This window comes from Cnephaeus nilssonii, assembly GCF_951640355.1.
Source record: "Cnephaeus nilssonii genome assembly, chromosome: 9".
NCBI lineage: Eukaryota > Metazoa > Chordata > Mammalia > Chiroptera > Vespertilionidae > Cnephaeus > Cnephaeus nilssonii.
The window spans coordinates 16,952,216-16,976,810 of record NC_137080.1 but is presented as its reverse complement, the minus strand read 5'-3'; the positions used below and the strand labels follow the sequence as shown (position 1 = coordinate 16,976,810).

General features: G+C 40.5%; 1 protein-coding gene across 2 annotated transcripts in view; it reads right to left on the bottom strand.

The window, feature by feature from the left end:
- Window positions 1–5,654: 5,654 nt before the first annotated feature.
- Window positions 5,655–24,595, bottom strand: part of TRMT11 (tRNA methyltransferase 11 homolog) — a 39,933-nt gene continuing 20,992 nt past the window's right edge. For both annotated transcript variants that reach the window (XM_079779853.1, XM_079779854.1), the window contains exons 10-13: window positions 23,740–23,812; window positions 23,482–23,613; window positions 20,845–20,965; window positions 5,655–6,373 (exon numbers count right to left, since the gene is read on the bottom strand). In XM_079779853.1, coding sequence (XP_079635979.1) covers window positions 6,242–6,373; window positions 20,845–20,965; window positions 23,482–23,613; window positions 23,740–23,812 — 458 coding nt within the window. In that variant the 3' untranslated portion in view covers window positions 5,655–6,241. The remainder of the gene's footprint in view (window positions 6,374–20,844; window positions 20,966–23,481; window positions 23,614–23,739; window positions 23,813–24,595) is intronic.

The following is a 24,595-nucleotide window of genomic DNA, read 5'->3' as shown; positions in this document are numbered from 1 at the left end:
ATTTTTTAATAAATGAAAAAAAGCAAATGAAACCCCGATTTAATTAAAATTTTCCCCATATTCTTGCCTACCCATAATTTTTATGTCTCTGCCCAAAAGCTATTATGTAGTTACTTAAATAAGAGAAAGGAAAGGAAGCATTTTTAATTTTAAAGGATAAGGAGAAGAGAAAAAAAGTTCTCTGAGTGTTTCTTTTTCCACGTCTTGAGTCCAAGCTGTGGTGGCCTGTGGGTTTCTTTAGCAGGTTTTTCTTAGAGACACTAACAACAGCTTATCAGTTTAAGTCCATCTCCATGGTGTATTACACGAACTCATACAACAAATGGAGCACACCCACCCACTTCAGCCAGAGGCCCAGAGGCCCAAAGCCAGAGTTATTCTCTGTAGCTCCAAGTAGCTCAAAAGTAATTTCATCTCGTTAGTAATTGAAGTATAAATTTCTTGTAATAAAAATGTGTAATTGCCTGACCCAATTTCATGAGCATTAGGTTGTGCCAAGTCTCTTTGCTAAATACACATATTGTGAAGGAGAGAAATTCGACAGAATGAACCTCAGAGCTGTACAGTGTGTCTTAATTCAGTGGTTATGTGTCCCATACAGAGATCTCTGCTCCCCACCTACGCAGTCACTGTCCAGCTTTGGTCTTGCATACTCAACAAGCTGCTACACAGTTCTCCGTGGCCATTCCATAGATGCCTCATGTTCAGGATGTCCAACCCTAAACAAATCTTTTTCCCAACTTTCTATTCCAGCTTGTGTCATGCCATCCACCCAGTCACCCAATTGGAACCCCAGACATCATCCCATACTCCTCCCTCATCCCTGTTCCCAGTCAATTACCAGGACCTGCTTATCTTCCAAATATTCTCCAATCAATCTCTACTACCACTGCTCTGGTTGTCACTCTGACATCTCTAACCTTCTCACTAGCTTTTTAGCTGGTGATGGACCAAGCCCAATAATATCACGTTCCCACTGAAGTTCTGAGATAGCTCTTGACGCCCTAAACCTAGTCGTAACCCTAACTCTAGCCCTAATCCTAACCTTAAACTGGTGCCCTAACCCTAACCCAGCCCTAACCCGAGGGCTTGGGCTACGATTAGCGGGATGGTTAAGGCACAAGCCTCTTGGCAGAGGAGCACAGAGATGACCCGGCATGGAAGATACTGGTAAAGACGGTGAAGGCTGTAGCTGTTTTGAGGGGGTGCAGGACTGGGGTCAGCTGAGCCTGGCCTGGGGGATCTGGTGCCCACCTGGTGGTTGGGCTGCATTATGACCTCCAGAAGATCCGGGGTGGTACCCTAGAAAGTGCGTTTTTAATACCTACCCAGGTGGTTTTGAGGTAGGTGAGGAGGATGTCACCGGGAATCATTGAAAACACTGGGACCTCCACCAGGGCACTGGAATGTGGGTGAATGTTGACTCAGGCCAAAGGAGGATGGGACCTGAGAAGTGAGACAGACTGTCCTAACCCTAGCCCTAGCCCTAACCCTAACCCTAACGCTACCTCTTAACTCTAACCCTAGCCCTAGCCCTAACCCTAACCCTAAACTTACCTCTAGCCCTAGCCCTAATCCTAGTCCAAACCCTAGCCCTAAGCCTAGCTCTAGCCCTGCTTCAACATTGATAATAAAGCATACCAGGTAGAGTAGTCTTTTTGGTCTAAATTGTCACAGCATCCTTGTTAGTTCTGGTTTTAGAAAATATTCCCAGCTTGAGGCTCAAGGAATTAATCATTAATTGTCACCGAGTTGAAGCAAACTCATGAAAGGACTCAGGTGTCTGACAAAGGACAAAACGCTGCACCAATCAGAGCTAACTCTGGAGCAATGTTCTGAGCCTCTGACAAGACTTGGTAAAGGACAGCGAGAGAAAATACACAACAAATGGAGAAAAAATTCCCAAGCTCAAAAATGCCAAATGCCTGTGGATGGTATGGAGCATGAAGTCTATCAAATACCTTGACTATCAGCCCATGGTTGAGTGGCTTTTGCAATAAAAGGTATAACAGACTAAACCTAACCCTAACACTACCACTAGCCCTAGCCCTAACCTAAGCCTAGCCCTAACCTAGCCCTCGCTCTAGCCCTAACCCTAAACCTAGCCCTGGCCCTAGCCCTAACCCTAACCTTGTACCCTAACCTGAGCCCTAACCCTAATCCTAGCCCTAGCCCTAATCCTAAACCTAACCCTAACCCTAATCCTAGCCCTAGCCTTAACCCTAAACCTAACCTTGTGCCCTAACCCTAACCCTACCTCAAACCCTAACCCTCTGTCCTCTGCCCAAAGCCCAAAGCAGCCACCCACATGCCTCAGTCTCATCCTCCTCTCCCCTGACAGCCTAGCCCTCAAGGTTCTAACGAGGATGGAAAGGATTCCCTGGGCTCTAAGAAGGACAGTCTGCCTCACCTCTCAGGTCCCAGCCTCCCTGTGACCTGCTCTTCACCTACCTCAAAACTACCTGGGTAGGTGTTTAAAATGCACTTTCTAGGGCACCACAACTGATCTTCCGGAGGTGAGCATGGAGCCAACCCACCAGGTGGGGACCAGATCCCACAGGCCAGGCTCAGCTAGGATTAGGGTTAGGGCTAGTGTTAGGGCTAGGGCTAAGGTTAGGGTTAGGATTGGGGTTAGGGCTAGGCTTAGGGCACAAGGTTAGGGTTAGGGCTAGGGAAACAGTAGGGTTAGGGTTAAGATTAGGGATAGGTCTAGAGTTAGGTTTAGGGTTAGTGTTATAGTTAGGGGTAGGGTTAAATTTAGGTTTAGGGATAGGATTAGGGCCAGGGTTAGGGTTAGAGTTAAGGTTAAGATTAGGGCTAGGGCTTGAGTTAGGGTTAGGTTTAGCCTCTGGGTCCTTGGATGCATATTAGAATCACCTGGAGATTTAAGGTAAGGGTTAGAGTTAGGGCTAGGTTTAGGGTTAGAGTTTGTGTGCTTGGCTGCATATTAGAATCACCTGGAGAGTTAAGGTTAGTGTTAGGGTTATGGTTAGGGCTAGGTCTAGGGTTATTGTCAGGATTAGGGTTAGGGTTAAGATTTGGGTAGGGCTAGGGTTAGGGTGAAGGTTATAGTTAGGGTAAGAAGTAGGATTAGGATTAGGTTTAGGGCTAGAGCTAGTCTTGGGGTTAGGGTTAGTGTTATGGTTAGGGCTAGGGATAAGGTTAGGGTTATGTTTAGGGCTAGAGTAAGGGTGAGGGTTAGGGCTAGGGCTAGGCTTAGGGTTAGGGTAAGCATCTGGGTCCTTGGTTGCACATTGGAATCATCTGGAGATTTAAGGTAAGGGTTAGAGTTAGGGCTAGGTTTAGGGCACTGGTTCTCAACCTTTCTAATGCCGCAACCCTTTAATACAGTTCCTCATGTTGTGGTGACCCCCAACCATAAAATTATTTTCGTTGCTACTTCATAACTTAGGCGACCCTTCTAGCAGGGTTATGGTTAGGGCTAGGGCTAGGGTTAGTGTTAGGATTAGGGTTAGGGTTAATTTTTGGGCTAGGGCTAAGGCTAGGGTGAGGGTGAGGGTGAGGGTTAGGGTTAGGTTTAGGGCTAGAGGTAGTTTTAGGGTTAGGGCCTAGTGTTAGGGTTATTGTTAAGATTAGGGCTAGGACTAGGGTTAGGGTTAGGGTTAGCTTTAGCGTCCAGGTCCTGGATGCACATTGGAATCACCTGGAGAGTTACGTTTAGGGTTAGGGTTATGATTAGGGATAGGTTAAGGTTAGGGTTAGGGGCAGGATTGGGTTAGGGTTACAGATAGGGTTAGTGTTAGGGATAGGGTTAGGGTTAGGGTTAGGGTTAGGGTTAGGGTTAGGGTTAGGGTTAGGGCTAGCGTTAGGATTAGGTTTAGGTTTAGGGCTAGAGCTAATCTTAGGGTTAGGTATAGAGTTAGAGCTAAATTTAGGGTTAGGGTGAGTGTTAAGATTTGGGCTAGGGCTGGGGTTAGTGTTACGTTTATGTTTAGGGTTAGGGTTAGGATTAGGGTTAAGGCTAGGGTTAGGGCCAGGGCTAGTAATAGGGTTAGGTTTACCATTAGGGCTAGAGCTAGACTTAGGTTTAGGTTTAGGGTTATGGCTATGGCTAGGGTTAAGGTTAGGTTTAGGGTTAGTGTTAGTGTTGAGGGCTAGGGCTCTGGTTAGGTTTAGGGTTAGCATCTGGTTCTTGGATGAACATTGGAATCACCTGGAGAGTTACTGTGAGGGTTGGTGTTAGGCTAGGGCTAGAGTGAGCATCTGGGTCCTTGGCTGCACATTGGAATCACCTGGAGAGTTTGGTTGAAGTTTAGAGTTATAGTTAAGGCTAGGGTTAGGGTTAGGATTAGGTTTAGGGCTAGTGTGAGGGTTAGGGTTAAGGTTAGTTTAGGGCTAGGGCTAGGGTTAGGGTCAAGATTTGGACTAGGGCTAGGGTTAGTGTTAGGTTTATGGCTAAGGCCAGGGTTAGGATTAGGTTAAGGACTAGAGGTAGTCCTAGGGTTAGGGTTAGGGTTAGGGTTAGGGCTAGGGTTAGGGTTAAGATTAGGGCTAGGGCTAGCGTTAGGGTTAAGGTTAGGGCTAGGGTTAGTTGTAGGGTTAAGATTTAGGCTAGAGCTAGGGTTAGGGTTAGGGCTAGGGCTAGCGTTAGGGTTAAGGTTAGGGCTAGGGTTAGTTGTAGGGTTAAGATTTAAGCTAGAGCTAGAGTTAGGGTTAGGGCTAGGGCTACAGTTAAGCTTAGGATTAAGTTTAGGGCTAGATCTAGTCCTAGGGCTAGGGTTATGATTAGTGTTATGGTTTGGGTTAGGGATACAAATAGGTTTAGGGTTAGGTTTAGTGTTATGTTTAGGGCTATGGCTAGTTTTAGGGTTACAGTTAGGGATAGTGTTAGGGATATAATTATGCTTATTGTTATTAAAATTAGGGCTAGGGTTAGTGTTAGTGTTTAGAGCTAGGGCTAGTGCTAAGTTAGGGTTAGTGTGGGTCCTTGGATGCACATTGGAATCACCTGGAGATTTAGAGTAATGATTAGTGTAAGGTTAGGGTTAGGATGTGGTTCCTTCACTGCCTGTTAGAATCACCTGGAGAGTTAGATTTAGAGTTAGGGTTAGGGCTAAGGTTAAGGCTAGGGTTAAGATTTGGGCTAGGGTTAGGGTTATGGTCAGTTTTAGGGCTACAGCGAGGGTGAGCATTAGGATTATGTTTAGGGCTAGAGCTAGTCTTAAGGTTAGGGTTAGGGTTAGGGCTAGGGTTAAGATTTGCCTTGGGTTAGGGTTAAGTTTTGCCTTACGTTTAGGCCTAGGCTGGAGTTAGGGTTAAGACTTGGGCTAGAGCTAGAATTAAGGTTAGTGTTAGGTTTAGGGCTATAGATAGTCTTAGGGTTAGGGCTAGTCTTAGGGTTAGTGTTAGGTCTAGGGTTAGTGTTAGGTTTAGGGCTATAGCTAGTCTTATGGTTAGGGCTAGTGCTAGGGTTAGTGTTAGGTCTAGGGTTAGGGTTGGCGTTAAGATTTGGGCTAGGGCTGGGTTAGGGCTATAGCTAGTCTTCCGGCTAGGGCTAGGGATCGGGTTAGCCCTAGCCCTAACCCTAACCGTAACCTAGCCTTAGCCATAATCCTAACCTTGTGCCCTAACCCTAACCCTAGGTCAAGGTTTAGGATTGCAGGAGCAAATCCAAGGTATGGAGGAGCTTCAGATGTGGACAGGCCTCAAGGAGTTTGTAAGCTTTTTAGGTTGTCAGGTCCTAGCCTTTCTCATCATCACTACTATCACTGTTATGACCTATTTGTCTGGCACTGATAAAAAATTTTTCATTTCCTTCATCATATTCCCCCTTAAAAGCACTGAATACTACAATTTTAGAAATCCTCAGTAAGGTTTATTAGTGGCAATGTAAATCAATTACAATAAAAAAAAACACTCTAATGACTAAACTCTCAACCACTATTAACTGCCTATAATATAGTCTAAAGATAACTATTTAAAAAATCAACAATAGTAGTTCCCGTTGTAAATTAATTACCAAAAATATAACTGTTTTTAATTTCCATAATACTTGAAAGTACAAATATAATTAAATAAAGTTCAAAAGACCACATACAAGAAAATAGTCCATAAAACAAGGCTGATTTTAAAAGAATTGTTCAATTTACTTTGTAGCATTTTTTTGTTATATAAAATTATTTAAAACAGTGCATGTTTTCTGTATCACACATGTAAGCTCACATCCGGATGTCCTGTTTATGAAATCCTTATTCCGTCTTCATTGTCAAAGTCTTAGTGTTCACTCCTGGCTAGATGTTTCTTCCTTGGCAGTTCTTTTTGTTACCCCACTGAAATACTTCTCACGGAAGGAATTATGGCCTTGGTACGGCAGGAACTGATCACTCAGCAGATGTGAATACTGGTCCTGGTTCTGGTTGGTTGGTAAATACAGAAAATAAAGAGTTTGAGTTAATTTCTTTAGTTAGCTTGTAACCAAAGCAGTCCTTTACTGTAAGCAAAATCTCCCTCTGTGGTGCATATCTGCTTTCCTATTGTTTTTTTATTACCTGAATGAAAAACATATCACCCACTTTATACTTGCTTGGGTATCCAGTGTTTTCACCTACTTTAGCTCATTTGATCCAAATAATCCTCTCTGCACAGAGACCAGAGAGGGCAAAGAGAATCATCCCAGGCAACATAAGTTGAGCCAATGACGTGCATCTTCTGGTTCCTAGTTCAGCATCAACTGAAATCATCTATGACTACAAAAATTATCAAACAAGGAAGCGTCTACTCCAATGGCATCTAACAACGAATTACTGCATTTGTGTAATGTCATACAGATAAATCAAACTGTTTGCGGGTACATCTATATTCAGTTAATAAAATAAACTACACAAGGTAACTTCCTGAACTACTCTTCGAAGAAATATCTTCACTTGGTTATACTTAAAAGCTCTCTCCCTCATTCTCCACCTCGTCAGTAAAGTCAGAAACCTGGGCCAAATCCCTGTCCCTTTTCTTCTCACATTCACAGTCTTTTCTTTTTCTTTTGTTAATCCTCACCTGAGAATATTTTTTTCCATTGATTTTTAGAGAGAGTGGAAGGGAGGGATGGGAAGAGAAAGAAACATCAATGGGAGAGAGACACATCGATTGGTTGCCTCCTGCACATGCCCCAACCAGGGCCAGGATCAAACCTGTAACCCAGGTACGTGCCCTTGACTGGGAATTGAACCTGCAACCCTTTGGAATGCAGCTGACCACTGAGCACACTAGACAGGATTCATTCAGTCCATCTTAAACCCTTAGACTCTGCATCCTAAGTGTCCTCTTCACCATAACTCCAGTTCTGTAGTTTAAGCCTTCCCCACCACTCCTTGTTTTTTCCCAAAAATGGTCAGTGGCCCTGTCTTCCATGCTCCTGCTACAGTCTATTACTCATATTGAGACCGAACTCAACTTACTAAATGCAAATCTAATATGCCAGCATTTCTGGCTAAGATCCAAATGGGTTTAAACTTTCCCCAATTCTGAGGCTTTCCCTTAATGTTTGGGAGGTAGATTCAATTGCACATCAGGTGGCTGGATGTCCTCCCACTTTCCTCTCCTGGATAAGAGGGATCAGCACACTGTCCAGCAATGAAGTCCGCCCCCGCTCTGCCATTCTGTACTCGTCTCCCTGTGACTCCCCCAGGCTATGCAAGATCACCACACGGGAAATCCTGTGGACTGTCCTGGAGCTGCAGTGGTGAGGAGGGTAAGTCAGGACAGGAATGTGCGACTCCAGCAGCCGCAAGCTTAGAAGGCAGAGGCATGAAGGACAGGCTGGGAACTGACTCGGGCTCAGGGGCTTGCATGCCTAGCTGGCCAAAGCTGCCAACTGTGCAGCTCACCTGAGGAGGCAGAAGGCAAGCTGAAGCACAATGGAAGATAGGCTTCCTCTTGGGCCAAAGAGAACGCTTAACAAAACAGCCTGCCTTTGACCAGGAGGATATAAATGGGGCAAACTGATAATAAAGAACAGAGAATGATGAAGATTAGAGTCAGAGACAGGGAATAAACAGAAGAAGCATGGAAAACCCAAAAGTAATTTTTAAAACATGTGCTAATTAATAGCTATCTAGACAACATGTAGGGACTACCTACGACATTCTTTGTCTGAACAGTTTAGATTCAAGAATCCCTCAGAATAAAGTAAAAGCAAAAAAAGCCCCTAATGCCCTAATAGACCATGGGTTGAGTTCTGCAGGGATCCAGTGGCAGAGAAACACACAGAGAAACTGGGAAAGTTGGAAAGACTAGCAACCTTAGAAATGCAACCTCGGGTAGGCGGCGGAGGGGGGGAACTCTTTTCTGTCTTTCCCAGGGAGTAAAGAAAAATCCCATGAGATATATGCTGGAAAGATTCTTTCTGCAAGACTGACTGCCCCTGAATATAAAATAAGTCATTATAACAAAAACTACTGTATAACCCAGTATCTCCAAATCCCCTATGTATGTAGCCAGGGATCTGGCAAGAGCCATTCTATTATTACTTAGCAGCATAAGTCCTGCTTCCGGGTAAGCCAGACACTCCAGGGACTTTGGCTACCATTTTCATCTAAATGGAAAGTCCTGGTTCCTAAAATGTTCTACATGAAACATCCAGTATATTAATGGGCTAACATATTATCACATATATTCATGTCAATATCATATACCTATGAACAATGAACATTTCAAATATTACCTGGCCTATAGGAAATACAGTATTTGCAACACTCAGAATTTATGTTACCTCAATGCCAAAGAAGATGGCACACTTTTTTTTCCTCTCATCCTATCTTTAGTTCAGTTTACCAGGGCTCACACTTGAGATGATGATAGTCAACTGCACATATTTTTCACCACCTTTTCATGCCTCTTCTCTATTTGAATTCCCTGCCCATCTCAAACAAGAATATCTGCAGATTTTTTTTTCCAGCTCACTATCTCAAAGGCCAAAGTGTTTACTTAAAAGGACAAGAGTATCCTCAGGCAACACAACCCTTGATGTCTCCATTAACTAGAGCTCGTCCCAGTCCCAGTGTTTAACTTCTGGTCTTCCTAACACTTCCAAATCTGTCTCCCAGTATATCTATGTGTCATAATCCTTGAGTTCTACCAATTTTTAATAAACAAGAAATACTTCATGAAAAATAAAAACACATAGAGAGAATTGGGAAATGCCAAAAAAGAAAACTCTGGCACTGACAAATTACAGACCACCTTTCTCAAATTTCATTAACTACTGGTTAAATTTTGGAGCATGGTAGGAGTTAAAGAGATGTGAATAAAATATTAAGGTTGTTGATTACACTGTCTATTGTTTATCATCTTTTTATAACCAGAAATTAAGTGTTTCTGTAGGAAAGTCTGTGCTAGCTACAGATGGCTTCCTAATGGAAATATACAGCTTTCAGACCTATCACTTAACCTTGTAAGACAAACAGCAATTGTAAATATGACAAGGAATATACAAGTTCTGAGTCAAGAAAGCAGTAAGTATATATTTACAACTATGTGTTTTATATAAATCCACTATTAAATTTTCTGCATCTTTTCACAGCAGGTTATCATCTAAATTTTTCAGCTAAGGAAAGGGAGACTAAAGGAGTTTAAATAATCTGCCACTGGTTACACAGCTAATTGAGTAGCACTGGTAGAACTGTAGCCTAGATGAGACTTCAAAGCTAATACTTTTCCCAACACTTCTTTTTTCTTTTTTTAGTAGAAATTACATCAAAACAATGGTTAAAGAGTCAGCTTCCCACATGGTAGACTAGTGAGTAGTTCAAAATGGAGTTTGACATTTAGAGGACATTCCTCACTGAACAGCAACATTATGGTAGCACATATTTCAGATCTAAACTTTTAGACAGAACCCCTTTAACCACTGTCCCACCCAGCCAATTTCCTGTCCTATCAGTACTGCTAATTCTAAACATAAACCACTCGAGGAATTTTAACACACTTGCCAAAGAAACCAAAGCCTTACAAATTGCAGTATACCTATATGTGTACACTGCCCTCTGCTGGCAGAAGCAGACAGGATTTCCTGCTGTGGATAAAGATCGCTGGAAACAGCTGACCATTCCTCAGACAGGAGCTTGCCCTCTCTGTATGAGTCCTGACTACTGTAAACAACTAGTCACTAGTTATAGAGAACCAACAGGACCAGGATGGCTACTTTTCTCCAGGGAGCATCAGCATTCCATTTTTAAAAGAATGATGTGGAAATACACATTACATATTCACCTTGGTGACTCCAAAGTATAAAATTGTCATCTATGTCCAACCTAGAATTACAAAGTATTCTCTAAAATAAGAAAGAGTACATAAACTAGAACTTATTCAAGCTATTCCTTAATTATTTTTACAACTTACATAATTATATTTACAGCTATACATCAAAATAGAGCATCACAAAAACCAAAATAAGACATTAAAAGGAAAGCACTTCAGCCACTTATAACTTAATAATCTAAAGGGAAACAAATTCTCAAGAAAGAAACTATATGTGCTGTAGTAACATTTGAAACTGACACTTTAAATGGAACTAAAGACAATGGATTATACTATGAGATAAGTATGTAAGAGTGTTTCCCAAATGGAGTGTCATAGATCACTCAAGACGACTACATTGAGAACTCCACTTCAGTAAAGCAATCCTTCCAATTACTGCCTTCTCCCAGAAATTTGCCATTCTTTGTTATCATTGTCTCCTTGAATAGAGGAAAGGTTTTAGGATTTTCCACAGTATGGTGATTCAGCTGCGTTCTGGTTTGCTTCTCATGAGAAATGAGGTTTAGGTACCACAGGATTAGAATGTTTTGTAATGCTGATTTTTAAAAAATATGTATTTTTATTGATTTCAGAGAGGAAGGGAGAGGGAGAGAGAGATAGAAACATCAAAGATGAGAAAGAATCATTGATCGGTTGCCTCCTGCATGCCCCCACTAGGGATTGGGCCTGCAACCCGGGCACGTGCCCTTGACTGGAATTAAACCTGGGACCCTTCAGTCCGCAGGCTGATGCTCTATCCATTGAGCCAAACCAGCTAAGGCTGTAATGCTTATTTTTGAAAAGTGCTGTCAGAATAATAAAATTCAGTACATTTTCAAACAGAAAATTTTAGCTAGCTATAACTATCTGTTCCCACACTTCCTTCAAATGGGTAGTTTAAATACTGTTAAATTTGATTGTCTTTTTATTCAGGAAAGGTCCAAAATAATCAGTGAACAGTTACTATTCATTTCCTAAACACTGAGTGGTGGGCAAAACAGTCAAGGTCTGTGAGTTGAGAGCTTATATACTAGTGGGAGACAAACGTTCAACAATGTATCCCCAAATATATACTTGCGAACTGTGATTAAACAGTGAGAAGAAAGGGCACTATCCTATATAATATGCAAATTGACCCTAATGGCGGAAAGACCGGGAATGACGGGTTGCTATGATGCGCACTGACCACCAGGGGGCAGATGCTCAATGCAGGAGCTCCCCCTGGTGGTCAATGCACTTCCACAGGGGGAGCCCTGCTCAACCAGAAGCCAGCTCATGGCTGGCCAGCACAGCGGTGGTGGCAGGAGCCTCTCCCACCTCCCAGCAGGCCTAAGCCATTAGTCAGACATCCCCCGAGGGCTCCCGGGCTGTCAGAGGGATTTCTGACTGCCAGCTTAGGCCTGATCCCCCTGGGATGCTCCAATCAGTAAGTTAGCTTGCTGCGGTCCGGCCTATCAGGACTGAGCGAGATGGGCTGGAAACACCCTCGAGCCCTCCCGCGGCCCCTCCCCAGCCCGATCGTGCACCGGTGGGGTCCCTCAGCCTGCCCTGCACCCTCTCTCAATCCGGGACCCTGCAGGGGATGTCGGTTTCAGCCCAATCCTGCAGGCCACTCCCCTTGGGAGGGCACCAGACACAGGGCTTATGGCTGGCAAGCGCTGCTGCGGCATCATGAGCCTATCCCAATCGGGACTGATTAGGTGCGAGCCCGCGGCAGGCACAGTGGGGCTGGAATGAGCAGGAGCAGCAGGCAGGAGCTGCAGGCAGCATTGGACTGTGGGTTTCAGTCCGATCCCTACAGGCCACCCAGAGGGACCCCACCTGTGCAAAAATTCGTGCACCAGGCCCCTAGTCTACATATATAAAAGCCTAAGAGAATGTTATGACTGGACGACAGGTCGACCAGTCGCTGTGATGCGCGCTGACCACCAGGGGGCAGACGCTCAACACAGGAGCTGCCCCTTAGTGGTCAGTGAGCTCCCACAGGGGGAGTGCTGCTCAGCCAGAAGCTCGGCTCACGGCTGGTTAGCGCAGCTGCCGTGGCGAGAGCCTCTCACGACTCTGAAGCAGCACTGACTCTGAAGCAGCACTACCGAGCAGCGGCGGCAGGCGCAGCGGGCCGGGATGAGCACGAGTGGTGCGGCACTGGCTCAGGCTCCTCCCTGGCTGCCTGCTGCTTAGCGCACTGCTACATCCCCAAAGGGGTCCCAGATTGCGAGAGTCCAGGCTGAGGGAAAACACCCCCCTTTATGAATCCGTGTACTGGGCCTCCAGTACGAATATAAGGACACACCTAGTTAGATGGAGTGAAGAGAATGGACAAGAAAGGCTTCCCTAAGGAAGTGGTGTTTATCTGAGACCTAAAGGATGAATTAAACTTACTCACAGAATGAGAGGGTAAAGAACATTCCAGAAAGCAGTGAGAGAGGAATCACAATGGAGAAGACTGAGACTAGAAAGAGGTGAGGACATTCTGAGAACTAAAAGCACACCAGTGTGGCTAAGGCTTGGTAAACAAAAGGGAAAGTGGCACAAAACGAAATCGGAGAGACGCGTCAGGAGTAGATTGAGTTAGCTTTGAAGGTTAACTGAAGGATTTTAAATTTTATTCTAAATCCCATAGAAAGTCATTGATTACTTTTAAGCAGAGGAATTTCAGTACTTATTTACATGCTCAAAGATACTCTGGCTACTGTATAAGAATCAATCGCAGAAGCAGGGGAATGAGCTGGAAGACTACTGCACCAGCCCAGGGAAGCAGCACTGTGCCATGTCCTAAGGGCAGGGGGTGGATAAAAATATATGCACAACTACCATCCACTCTGTTATCCCCAGCCAGACTCTCAAAGTTATCCTTAACTCCTGTCTCCCTCACCTAAGTATCCAATCAGTCATCAAGCCTGCCAAGTCTGTTATCCTCTACAACCTACAACCCTACCTTTCTTAGGTTACAGCCTCATCACTGAATGACCATGCCAGGAGCCTCGGCGCTGGTATCACCGGTTATCTTGCCACAACTCAAGCCTGCCTGCATATTAAGGCTTCGGTGACCTTCATAAAACTTCTGCCCCTCTCCTAAGTAACATCCCTCATGGGCCTGCCATCACCAACAGGATCAACTTGGAACTCTTCGGTCTGTAAAGACCTTCATTCAACTCTAGGAATTCCTTTGGTTTGCCACTTCATCTCCATCCATTCCTCCCCCAAATACATAGGATTTCACGCATGCTAAAATGTCTAGGGTTCCCTGAATGCACCACAACCCCTCTCAGTCTTGGCACCTTTGCTTAAAATACTGGCTTCCTCCCTTGACTCAGGCACCATCTCCTCAGGTAGGTGCTCTCTGGTGCTTACACACCTTGCACAGGTCACTACAGGCCTCAGCACAGTAAGGTGAAATGGGCTGGGTGACCATTTCTCTCACTGGGCAAGTTTTCTAAGGATAAAGACTACACCTTATCCGTCTGTTTAGCCTCAACAACTCACACAAATGGTTCCATAAATGCTGAGTGATGCAAGCCATGGCTTTTCCCTCAGGGAACAAGTGATCAAGGCAGGGAAAGAAAACACACAAAAATATGAAAAATACTTCAATGTAAAAATTATTAAAAATTTTTCTTTCTCATTTTTCATAGCATCTTTTCCAAAATTTCATCTGCCCGGAAGACCTTATATTAATAACCATTTATTCCCTCCCAGCAAAATCTTACCTCCGTTTTTACAGAAAAGAAAAGGACTCACCTTCCTTGCTGCCACCCCATCCTCTACTACAAGCTGGATCCCTTGCTTACCTCTACGGCCTCCTCTCTCATCCCAGTCCCCACTCACGTTCTGACTAAAGTCAAAATGCTCTCTCGTGTCCCTTTACAGCCGGGAGTTACTTTTATATAATTCCCCTAAACTTCGGTGAAAAAACTTAAGGACAATCATCAGTTTAACTAAAATTACTGTTTAAAAACAAGAGATTTTCCCTAGAAAGGTGTCACTTTGGGGATGAAGAAGAAAACCAAATGGCTTCTACATTAACTATAGGTCAGGTTTAAATTGTCCTGTTACTTACTGACAGTTCCTGATAATGAGATAATGATTTCTTCTACCTCACTAGTCCTGACCTTAAGTCATTCATATTCTCAAAGTGACAATGGTTTATATAGAACAGCAGTTTCATTGCAAACACTTGAATACAAATGGCTTAGGAAACTTATTCTATGATAAGTGAAAACCAATGATGCTGTCATCACAGTAAAAGCCACCAAACAGGCAATGCTCATCGAATTGTGTCAAGAAAGACTTTGGATTCATGAAATATTAAAGCTCTGATATCTAGTCTTAAATAAGGTCAGAGAAAGAAGGCAAAGAGATGGAAGAGAAAAATAGTGCGTAGCTTTTCTTTCTTGTAATCAGCAGAGAGTGAAATGAAATGTAAATGACAGTGCTGAATATAATGGGCCTCAGTTCAGCTTCAGGGTAATTACCCACGTCCTGCTTTTGTTTAAAAATCCGGCTCCCCTTATCAAAGCTTCCCACTGTTCTACATCTGGTACTGGACAGTAGCTATAGAAACCACTTGTGCTAAAGTTATACAACTATAAACAGCACTCGGCCATTTCCAAACCAAGGACAAGGAGGTCAGAAGTCTGGCGTCTAATACTATTAAGAGAAACCTCTAGCACTATGCTTAATGGGAACAAGGTAAGGCTGAAAATCTTCATCCCAAAATTAGGTATTTACATATGGTTTGTACCTTTTAAAAAATGCCATTACTCTTCAAGATATTAAATTACTTAAAGTCTACTAAAATATTTTTATATTAAAACCTTCCTATCTAGAGTTCTGAAAATGAGTTGACATTTAACAACTGAACTTTGACATCTGGCACTCAGCACATAATTTCTTTCTAACTGTAAAAAGAACATCATGGATAGTCATGCTATCATGATGAACTAGAACATGAGTATTTTCTACATGCTCTCCACTAAAATCTGTACCTTTATAAAACTCAAAACTTAAAACCTCAGTTATTAAAAGAATACAGGTTCAACATACCAGATGAAAATGTAATGACAACTTATTAGTTATTATATCTAATATTTAATTAAAATTAAGAAGAACTGTACTGACCCTAAATAAGCAGCAAAAGATGAGTAATAGGCCAAAACATGTGCAGGCACACATATACATACTCTCTCGCTTTAATTTGGAAACTTTATCTCCTAGGCAACTTTTTAAAACTGTCACAATTCATTAAAAAATTAATAAAACAAATACATTTATATAAAGAGCAAAAACAAGCAAAATTACTTTGCTTAGGGATGAATTCGGTAGTGAAAATATTACAAAGGAAAACAAGAAAGTAATTACCATAAGTCAGATTAGTGGTTATACCTGCTAGGAGAGGTGTTTATGATCAGAAATAGCCACAACAGGGGTGCTTCTAGGGTGCTGCGTGACTCAGTAATCTTGACCATGGTGGTGGTTACATAGATGTTCACTTTATAACTAACTATTCATTAAACTGTGCACTTACGTTGTGGACAAAAAAATATGAGTTAAAATCTCAGGGTTGCATTCTTGGTGGGTTATGGAAAGGGAAGAAGACACAAGTTCATGTTTGAATTTGAAGGGCACTAGAAAGATCATTCTAAGTTAAATGACATGATAAATAAGAAAAAAATACAAAGTAGAAATTTTGTCAGATGAGAATTATTAAAGGAAGCTCCAGGGGATTATGCTAATTGAACACATAAACTTCCATTTATCTAAATCAGTCTTGGACTCCCAGATTGTACTTTATATTTTGCAACTGACATCTGCCTAAGACTCTACAGCTTCAGTATATTAAAGACTATTTTACCGTCAAGCTTGAAAATATGAGCATTAGAGCCGGAACATAAAAAGAGGTGCTCTGCCTTGAGGGAACAGCTTTGCCCCAAGCTTTGTCCAAATAAAGAGTCATATCCAAAGAGCACCATAAGTGGCACCAGAGATCTTAAATAATTGCCTTCCTGGAGGGAGGGGACAGATTTTGCTTCTTCTTGATTTGCCAGAAACAATAACTAAAAACTATTAAAAGACCATTAACTTAACAAAAAATCCAGTTTGTTTGGCAAGATTATTTAGTTGCAGAAGTACAAAAAAAAAAAGTAAAATGATAATCTTCTAAAATTTAAATTCAAGGAAAAGTACCTTTAACAGCAAAGCAATTCATTCAGAAGTAGGTGGCATGATCCCTTAAACTGAATTCTGCAACACAATATGCAGCACCACCAGGATCCTGCTTTTATAAGCCTTTCTCAAACATCTCAATGTATGGTTTATAGATAATGCAAGGACTTTCCTTCTGACCTGTTTTGCAAAATAAATTTTAGAAAGGTCCTCTCTCTCATACACATACACACAAACACACACACACACACACACACACTTTCACACTTTGATGATAATGAATATGGTACTGTATTAAGACCTAGACTAAGTTCATATCCAATTACCAATGTTCTTACTTATCTTATTTTTCTTACTGATAAATGAAGTAGCATCTATTTCCTACTAGCATGCTGTATGATTAAAATAAGTCATACCTAATCTCTAATCTTTCATAGCTCTAATCATAAGGAAATTGTCCACCATCATATAATGAATGGACAGGCAAAAAACAAAAATATTTCAGCAAAGAAGACAACCAGAAGGAAACACCTTTAATTCAAACTGCTGCTAAAGAAAAAACAACTACTGATATTAATTCTACTAGTAAGAAAGAATAATGCATAATGGAATCAGGAACTAGCATTATTTCAGCAAAACACCAGTTTATGATTAGCAATATAACTTTACTACCATTCTACTGTATAAACTACCTATCACAAAGACAAATTTCTTCCACTTCAAGCCATCAATAAGTCATTGACTCAAAACAAGTGACCTCAGTGTCTCTTCTCTCCCTTCCTCATTTAAAACATGTTATAATGCTAATTGTTCCTTCTCTCTCCACAGCTTCAAAATCTTTCAGTCCTTTAGTCAAAGCCCTCAGTTTTGGCCACCTTGTATTCTGATTAATGAAGAATTTATTGCTTCATGTTACTAAACACTTTCATTCATTTCAAAATAAAAAATTACATTAACTTTCATCACCTGCCACTATGATCGTCCACTATTCTTTATTTTAAACTAGAGGCCCAGTGCACGAAATTCATGCACTGGTAGGGTCCCTAGCGGCTGCTGGCCAGGTACTCCCTCCCTTCCCCCAGCCGCCTGCTGCTGCGGGGCCTCCCTCCCTTCCCTCGGCTGGCCCCGCCCCCTGGTCGAACTCCCAGACAACCTCCTGGTCGAGGGGACAATTTGCATACTATGCTTTCATTATATAGGATAATCTGAACTACTCTGGCTAGCTATAAAAAATAATGACAACTAATCTACACAATATTATAACACTGATCTAAATTAATGTCCATATAATACCTAGAATAAAACTTACCAACACTTTAGTCCTTCTCAAAATAACTAGGAGTATAAGCTAGCAAGTCAGGTAAACAAGCCACAAAACAAAGAGCACACTGGATGGCCCATTTAGTGCAATGACAGTTTAAAATAAATTTTTATATTTAAACAAGTACTATAGAGTGTAATAGTGGCACAGACGTATAAAAAAAGACTTCAAGGAAGTCTTGAAAATGGCTACTATGGGACCTTTTTCAGCTGTCCAAGTATACCGGTAGAAAAGGTTGAGAGAGTATTGTTTTAGGTGACTTTCACTGGAGACGTAACTATTACACTCATATTCCAATCTGTTATGCACAACTCTGGAGATCAGCATTTCTCTCCTATGATTTTCATAAGAGAAAAAGACTCTATAGGAGTAACCACTCTGACCAAAATTATATATAGCAGCATCAGCTACATGTTGCATCAACAGGAGAAATGAGTCCTGGTAAAACAAATCACATTCTCCCATGGTCCTATGAGTGATGAGGAAAGACTATCTTTAAAAGAAACTAGTAATATGCCCCTCAAGAATATCTGCCTTTTAATCTTGGCATATTCTAAAGCTAGAAATGTGTTTTGGTAAAGAGGCGACATGACGCCTAAAAAAGCGTACAGAATTTCAAGTACAAAGAAGAGTTTTGGTCTCAACTCAGCCACTTCCTAGTCTCTAAAATGTACAAATAATAAGGTCAATGGATCTAAAAGCTTTGTAAACAACAAAGCATTATTAAAGTGTTATTTATCATTCACCTAGCTTTCAGGCTACAAAAACATGGAATACTGACCAAAAACCTAGCTTTTCTTATCAGGCATCTTCAAAATTTCAACATGGTTGGCAAGAATGTTCTTCTTTACTACTACTGTTCAATAAATCTAAAAACTATTGGCAATAATCTAAAGATACAAAATTTTATGAAAAATCCACATTCTTTAGACAGTTCTTGCATTTGTTTACATTTTAAAAGGGGGAAAGGAAGAACACTTTATAACAACCTAGCAAGTGGGCCAAAAGTTATACTGAAGTTAAACCTAACAAGTGACAAATCAAAAATGAAGATACGTATACAAAAGTGTAAAAATCTAAAATTAATAGTCTTCCATTGCCAAAATCAACAACACTGAACAAGTCCAAGAATAATTTGTTAGACGCGTGTGAGAACTGTTTGACAATTTTATGTCATCACTTGCATTATAAAGGACTGGGATCTTACTGCAATTATAAACACTTCTCGCCATACAAACAGAAGGTAGAAATGAAGTAATTAATCGAAAACCAAACATGATGAATTTAACAAGACAGTATTTTAAAGTTATAGTAAATCCCATACTAGTTAAAACTCACTGATCAAATTTGATCTTATAAAGACATCTCAAAAATTACTTAAGCATTAGTCTTTTCCTTTAAAAATAAATTTAAAAGGAAAATGATAAAAAGCAACCAAACGAAAATTAGTACTGCTATTAAAGCTTTAAAAATATCTAAGGTGAGTGCCCTTATCATTTTCATGCAGAAGAAAAATTCTCAGAAGCATCCTTATATCATTCTCTAGTTCTTCTTCTCAGTATCAAATTAATTTGCTTAGAAAAATATTATAAATCTGGAAAAAATACTAGACTTTCTTAAATTAAACTCAAGGGAATGAAAATGTGAAATTGTCCACAATTAAAATAGAAATGAAATAAAATCAGAAGAAAAAGGAGGCATTATAAATGATAACACAGAAATACAAAGACTGTAAGAGACTACTTTAAACAATTATATACCAACAACCTGGGCAACGTAGTAGAAATAAATAAATTCCTAGAAACATACGACCTTCTAAGATTGAGTCATGAAGAAAACAGAAAATCTGAATAGGCAGATTACTAGTAAGGAGATTAAATCGGTAATCAAAAACCTCCCAGGACCAGATGGCTTCATTGGTGAGTTTAACAACCATTCAAAGAAGAATTAAACTCAAAGGTCAGCATTACCCTGATACTAAAACTAGACAAAGACATCACAAGGAAAAACCCTATGTCAGATACAAGGTTAATATACAAAATATATAAGGTACACCTACAACTCAATAGCAAAAAAAAAAAAAAAAAAAAAAAAATCTGATTAAAAAATGGGAAGAGGATCTAAATAAAAATTTTTCCAAAGAAAACATATAGGTAGATGGTCAACAGGCACATGAAAAGATGCCCACATCGCTAAATTCTAAGGCAGTAACACTCTTCTTTTCTGTTCACTCTATAGATCCAAAGCAAAGATGAGGCTTGCCCAAGTTTCCAGTAAATTTGGGAGGGCTTCCGTTGTCAAACCAGGTTAAGTACAGTCCAAAGAGCATTCTTTGCATTTAGTCAAGCTCTATTATAAGGCGTTACTCATATCAATTCTGTTCTGATCTAGGCAGATGTTTTGTTCTTTCTCCTCAAGCATAAGTGTGTTGGGGGGAGGTAGAGGAGGAGGAAAGAAGATGTGTTGGGCCCTAAAAGACGACTTTCTCCCTTATACAAAGTGATATTTCCTCTTCAGTATAGTCTACAATCAAGTAGGTTATGCTTTTGGAGAAAAATGGTAACCAGCAGTTTGCTAATTAAGTGAGAGCTATATTAAGAGTGCTGTTTTATAACCGAGTTAGCAACAAGGATGTCAAATAAAGTCTGAGAAGTTAAGGTCAACTTTAATTCTGTGCTTCTATTCAATTTCTATATCCTACTTCAACCCTCTAACCCAGGGGTGGGGAACCTGCCAAGAGCCATTTGAGTATCTGTACTCAAGGCCACAGGCCACATAAAATTATCAACTTAAAAACTGGCCTGCTATATTTGGTTAATCTAACTAACTCACCCCTAATGCTTTGGCAGGGTCTGACCAAATGATTTTCCCAGGCCTTATATGGCCCACCGGCCAGATGCTCCCCACCCCTGCTAACCCCACCAAATGCCACATACCTCTTCACCTTCCGACTTTTCCTGAATTCACTGATAATATTTTTTTCTGAATTCATCAATATTTTTTTTTTTTATCAAGGACTAACATTTCCAAACTCCATTAGAGGAAAACTAAAAAAATCAACTTGTGATCCTTCCAGAATTTATGCCAAAAGTATTAGGATAACTTACCTCAAATTTCTTCACCTTTTCCATTGTTATCAAGCGCCTTGCTGTATGACTAGAAAGCTTCTGCTCACAGTTGCTAATAAGTTTCAGGCAAGGATGCCAGGGTACCATCTCTTCAGTGTATCTGAAGGAGGAACAGCTGACTGTTACAAACACTTCGCATGTACACCCACACAGGATGGTCACTGGGGTTACCCAGTGTGTATGAGACCCCCTCCCACTACAGCGATGTGGTACCATTTTATTTCATATTCACTGCTTACATAACCCATAAACAATCTAGTTATTTTAATATTACCACATCTGAGAAAAGTAGTTTGTTTTACCTGTAGAATGGGAATAAGAGAATACAAGTATGTTTTATTGAAGAATTACAAGAAATTAAACCACAAAAATACAAGACAACTACTCTACCCTAAAGGATCCCACAAGAACACCTAAAACAGACAAATACATTCTACAACTTGACATTCATGAGACTGATTCATCAGGAGATTTATAATTTCCTAAAGTATAAAGTCCACTACGGCATATACTTTCCCTAATAAAATTTTGCCCCTGCAAAATTTTAATGGCATCCTAGGACCTCCATGAACTTTGTAAAAATGCCAGGCTAAAGTTACTTATAAGATAATTCAAATAGGCTACCACTAAAATAAACACTGCATATGACACCAACTCTCTGGCCACCTTAACCATGGAATAAAACTGAAGGGAGCCACGATAGTGAGCAGTGGTAACTGCCACTGTGCAGCACAGAAACCATGTGAATGGAGATGACACCTAGAAAACAGGACAGTCAGGCTGCAGGAGTTCAGAACCTGACATCGGACAGATTACTGGTATCAATATTGGCAGAAAAAGCAGGTGACAGACGTGGGGAAAACAGCTATAGAGCAGAATGCAGAACAATGGGGGAAGGGGTTCACTAGGTATGGGTACCATTAATAGCACTGTGATTGCCAGTTTTTACTTTTCCTTTGTAAGTCTTTATACCTTTCTAGCTAGTCTCTGGAAACACTTATCAATGGGAACATTTAAAGCTCTGATCCCAAACGGGGAAGAAGCTGACTGCACTTCACTTAAAGGACTGGCCTCTCAGCTAGCCTGTTCTAACGCGTCACCATTGTCTTCACCACCCCTCTTTTCTGACTTCTCTAGGTCTCTCTGACCTTCAAGGCGCTCTCCCCATTACCTCAGCCACATGCTCAAAACCTTCATCACCCACTTACCAAACAACATCTATAATGCACTTCATTTTATTATCAGTGGGAGGAATTCTCTTGAAGTCTTTCTCTGACTACTTCCTTAAGGCTTCCCAACAAATAATGACCATTTCAGATTTTACCTCATCTAATAATTCTCTAACGTTTACTACATTGTTAGAAATGTTGTACTTCTACAACATTAGTTAAAATCAATTTGGAGTCTTCATACAAAGCATTTATGATATGAAGGAATACCTTCAGCACCATGATTGAGAGATTAAAATAAAAAGTGATGAGAGAGAAGAGAGAGCCTTGACCTTACACTTGCGAACAGCAGGATTTACAGATGTCTAATACTGTTTGTCAAACTTACAAAGGAAAAAAAAATATTTTATTTCCTGGTGGAGTTGACAAAGTATTTTTATTAAAACATTACTTAAATATACGCAAACATAAATTAGAGATAAATTCCTTATGCTTATATCCCCTATATAATTATAAAATAAAAAATAAATTTATAAATCAAACCAGAAGTACAAAACCAATACAATTTTAATTAATACTTAAGACATCAATGATGGTAAATTGCTAAAACAAAGTCAGCAGTGTTTGGCTTAACAGTAGAAAAAAATATTTACATGTTTTAGATTCTCTTTCTGACTTGATCTGTAAGTTTAAGCAGGAAGGTACATCATTTGCGTCATCGTTATCATTAAATTTGTGGGTTTTTAAAATACATTTTATTGATTTTTTACAGAGAGGAAGGGAGATTGATAGAGAGTTAGAAACATCGATGAGAGAGAAACATCGATCAGCTGCCTCCTGCACACCTCCTACTGGGGATGTGCCCACAACCAAGGTACATGCCCTTGACCGGAATCGAACCTGGGACCCCTCAGTCGGCAGGCCGACGCTCCATCCACTGAGTCAAACCAGCTACAGCATTAAATTTGTTTTTAACCTCTTTGTGGCCTGGAAAAACAGCCACTGAACAGCAGCTATATCAGGCGCTGAGCCAAGTGTGGGTACAATAGGAATTGGCAAACTTTTTCTCTAAAGGACTAGAGAGTAAATAGTTTAGCCTTTGTGAGCCATGTATGTTTCTGTCACATATTGCTCTTTTTGTTTTGTTTTTTAACCCTTTAAAAATATAAAACCAGTCTTAGCTCAAAAACCTTACAGAAGTAGGCTAAGGACCATATTTGGCCCACTGGCCATAGTTTATTAACCCTTGACATAAAATAAAAAGGTCAAAGTAATTCCATCAATAAGAGAAAGGGGCCAATTTTATACACATATGTAGGTAAACAAAGACTACCATATATATTATGTAGAAAGATATTTATCCTAAAGACAATTAGATAGTGAAAAAATATGCTATATACACAAACATCATAGAAAATTAAAAATGAAATAATTTAATGTTACATACTCTGGTGTGTATACTGGTAACCAATAGACTAGTCTTCCACCTAATGTGAGGGTCTCAGCTGCAAAGTTTAACAGGTCAAAAAACATATCACTCAGATGATAATTCAAGGAAACAGGAACATGGCTTTCTGGACTAGACAAAAAAAAAATCAAAATGAGTAAAAATCTTTAAGGCTGTTAAAAACTGAGTTAATTAGCAAGAAGCAACATGCTTGTTCTCAAAGTAGTAACATACCATATTTATTTAGCTTTCACTTACCATTTTTCTATCCCCTTCTGGATTTCCTTCTGTGAACCTGTTCTTCTTGTCGATTCTCTGATACCATATGGAGCTAGACAGAAAACACAGGTAACACAGGTAGTCAAAAGTCACCTAGTCCCCAATGAGGGGCAGATGGACTCATGTGCCTCCAGCTGTGACACCGAGAAGGGTACACGTCACCTCTGCAATATTCCAGCTGAGAATGTGTAACACAAAGAACATTTGATTTAAAAGATTTGGGAGGACAGGCAGGACATGTGTTCTTCAAAAATGTCAGTGTCATAAAGACAGAGAAAGACTTTGAAAGTGTTACAAATTAAAGGAAGCTTAAAAGATATGATTACTAATGCAATACCTAACACTAGAATAGATACTATACTAGAGGGGGAAATATGCTATAAATGATACTGGGTCATTTGACAAAATTGATGGCAAACTGTAGATTAAACTATTGCATTGGTAGCTGTACTTTTGCTATCTAAGAGTCTACCCCTATTCTTAGGAAATGACACACTGAAGTACAGGGGTAAAGGGCCACAATATATACCATTTATTCTCAATTCATCAGAGAAAAAACTATATTTTATGTAAATATATATTGAAAGCAACAATAAAGTAGATTGTTAAAAAGTTACCCAGTTTTCATAAAGTATCTTCAGGCTGACATTATAATGCCTTGATAATTTTTCTTTTGTTAGATTAGTTACCAAAGAACTAAAGTGAGCTGAGATGGAAGGGTTGAGATACACTTGCCACTATTTACAGATTTACTGCCAAATACTTTAGAAAAGGCAGATCTGTTCTTATATAGAATGCCAGAAAAGCCCAAGAACTCATGAGGCACAGAACACAG